The sequence below is a fragment of the Perkinsus marinus genome, assembly GCF_000006405.1.
Source record: "Perkinsus marinus ATCC 50983 genomic scaffold scf_1104296948232, whole genome shotgun sequence".
Taxonomy (NCBI): Eukaryota; Perkinsozoa; order Perkinsida; family Perkinsidae; genus Perkinsus; species Perkinsus marinus.
The window spans coordinates 1-1519 of record NW_003210247.1 but is presented as its reverse complement, the minus strand read 5'-3'; the positions used below and the strand labels follow the sequence as shown (position 1 = coordinate 1519).

At 39.7% G+C, this 1519-nt stretch overlaps 1 protein-coding gene across 1 annotated transcript; it reads left to right on the top strand.

The window, feature by feature from the left end:
* Positions 1-271: 271 nt before the first annotated feature.
* Pmar_PMAR008338 (beta-hexosaminidase a, putative) lies at positions 272-1063 on the top strand (the record flags this gene model as incomplete). Its single annotated transcript, XM_002778745.1, has 3 exons — positions 272-339; positions 583-662; positions 931-1063. Coding segments are annotated over 3 exons (281 nt in total), but the record flags the coding sequence as incomplete, so codon positions are not given.
* Between the last annotated feature and the right edge of the window lie 456 nt (positions 1064-1519).

Below are 1519 nucleotides of genomic sequence, written 5' to 3'. Positions count from 1 at the left end.
GATTGTATATCTCAGGGAATTTTTTTTCTCGGGAAAAAGGCACATGAAATGGATTTTACTCGCAGATGTAAGTTTTTGCGAAAATCACATGGAGTAAATCGTAATAAACATATTCAGTGGAGTTTCACCCTAGCGATATGAAAAACACTAGTGAGGAATGTATTTCACATTTTCATATCGCGAGTATCGCCTATTTGACCACTCCGCGTAAAATAGGTGAAACTTCAAAATTCCTTATAGGCTTTATGCTATTTTGCATTTTCTTCCTCAGATGGCCGCCTCGAGAAAGTTCAAAAATCTTCTCTACAGTTCGGCATTTTACTTGGATCAACTCAACGAGTGAGTCGTGTTGGAATTTTACCCTAATGATATGGAAAACACTAGCGAACAACATATTTCATATTCGACCTGGCGAAAAACGCATATAGGCAGTGAATAACGCGTGAAACACGTGGTATGTGTTTTATTCGGTGAAATTCGTTTCAAGTGTTTTCAACTGACTTCATATCGCGTTTTTCACATCACGCCACTTCACGTGAAACCGGTGAAATTTTATTATAATATCTCTTTCACTTTTTTCAGCGACTGGGCTAAGTTCTATGATGTGCCATTGACAAGAGATAAGGACGGCATTTTGAAAGGTGGCGAAGCTTGCATGTGGGGTAAGAAGTTATAATGGAGTTTCACCCGTTTTATGCGAAGTGGCGTGATACTCCATATGAAAGACGCGATATGGCGTGTTTTTACTGGTGTTTTTTTCATATCACTAGGGTGAAACTCATTTTAAATTTTCCGCATTCTTCGATCAGTCTTTCCCATGTAAATGTCATCACATTAATAACATTTTTCCCATCCTTACCAATCTCTTGGGGAAACGTTATTCGAAAGTTAAATGAGTTGAAATTTCATTTACCGTTTTTCTCTCCTTAGGAGAATCTGTTGATGACAGTGTATTCATGCCAAGAGTATGGCCTCGAGCCGCCGCAGTTGCAGAGAGACTGTGGTGCGCTGACGAAAGGATATGTCCTTTTAAGCACGCCTGGGCTGTTAATAGGCTCGCGAGGTGGGGGGAAAGGAGAATAGGATATTAAGTACAAAAATTATAGTGATATAGGATTAATTATCGCAATATTGGAGTTTCATCGTTTCACGCGAAGTGGAGTACAACTTGATGAAGAACGCGATATTCGCGGTGATATACAGTAGTCTTAAAATATGTTTTTCACTAGCGTTTTTCATGTCACGGGTGAAACTTTAGTGATTTTGATTTTCCCATGTTCTGTGATATGATCTATTACGTGTTTTCTTCAGGACGAGATGTTTTCTCTCCGCCCAAGTGCTTGGGGAGAAAACTCCATCTGATATCTCGCCGATTGGGAATTATCAGGATATGACTAATCACGACAGTCTATACATGTGAGTTATATTGGAGTTTCCCAACCAGCTTCACGCGAAGTGGCGTAAAATTCGGTGAAAAACGCGATATTCGCGGTGATATGCAGTAGTCGCGAAATATGTT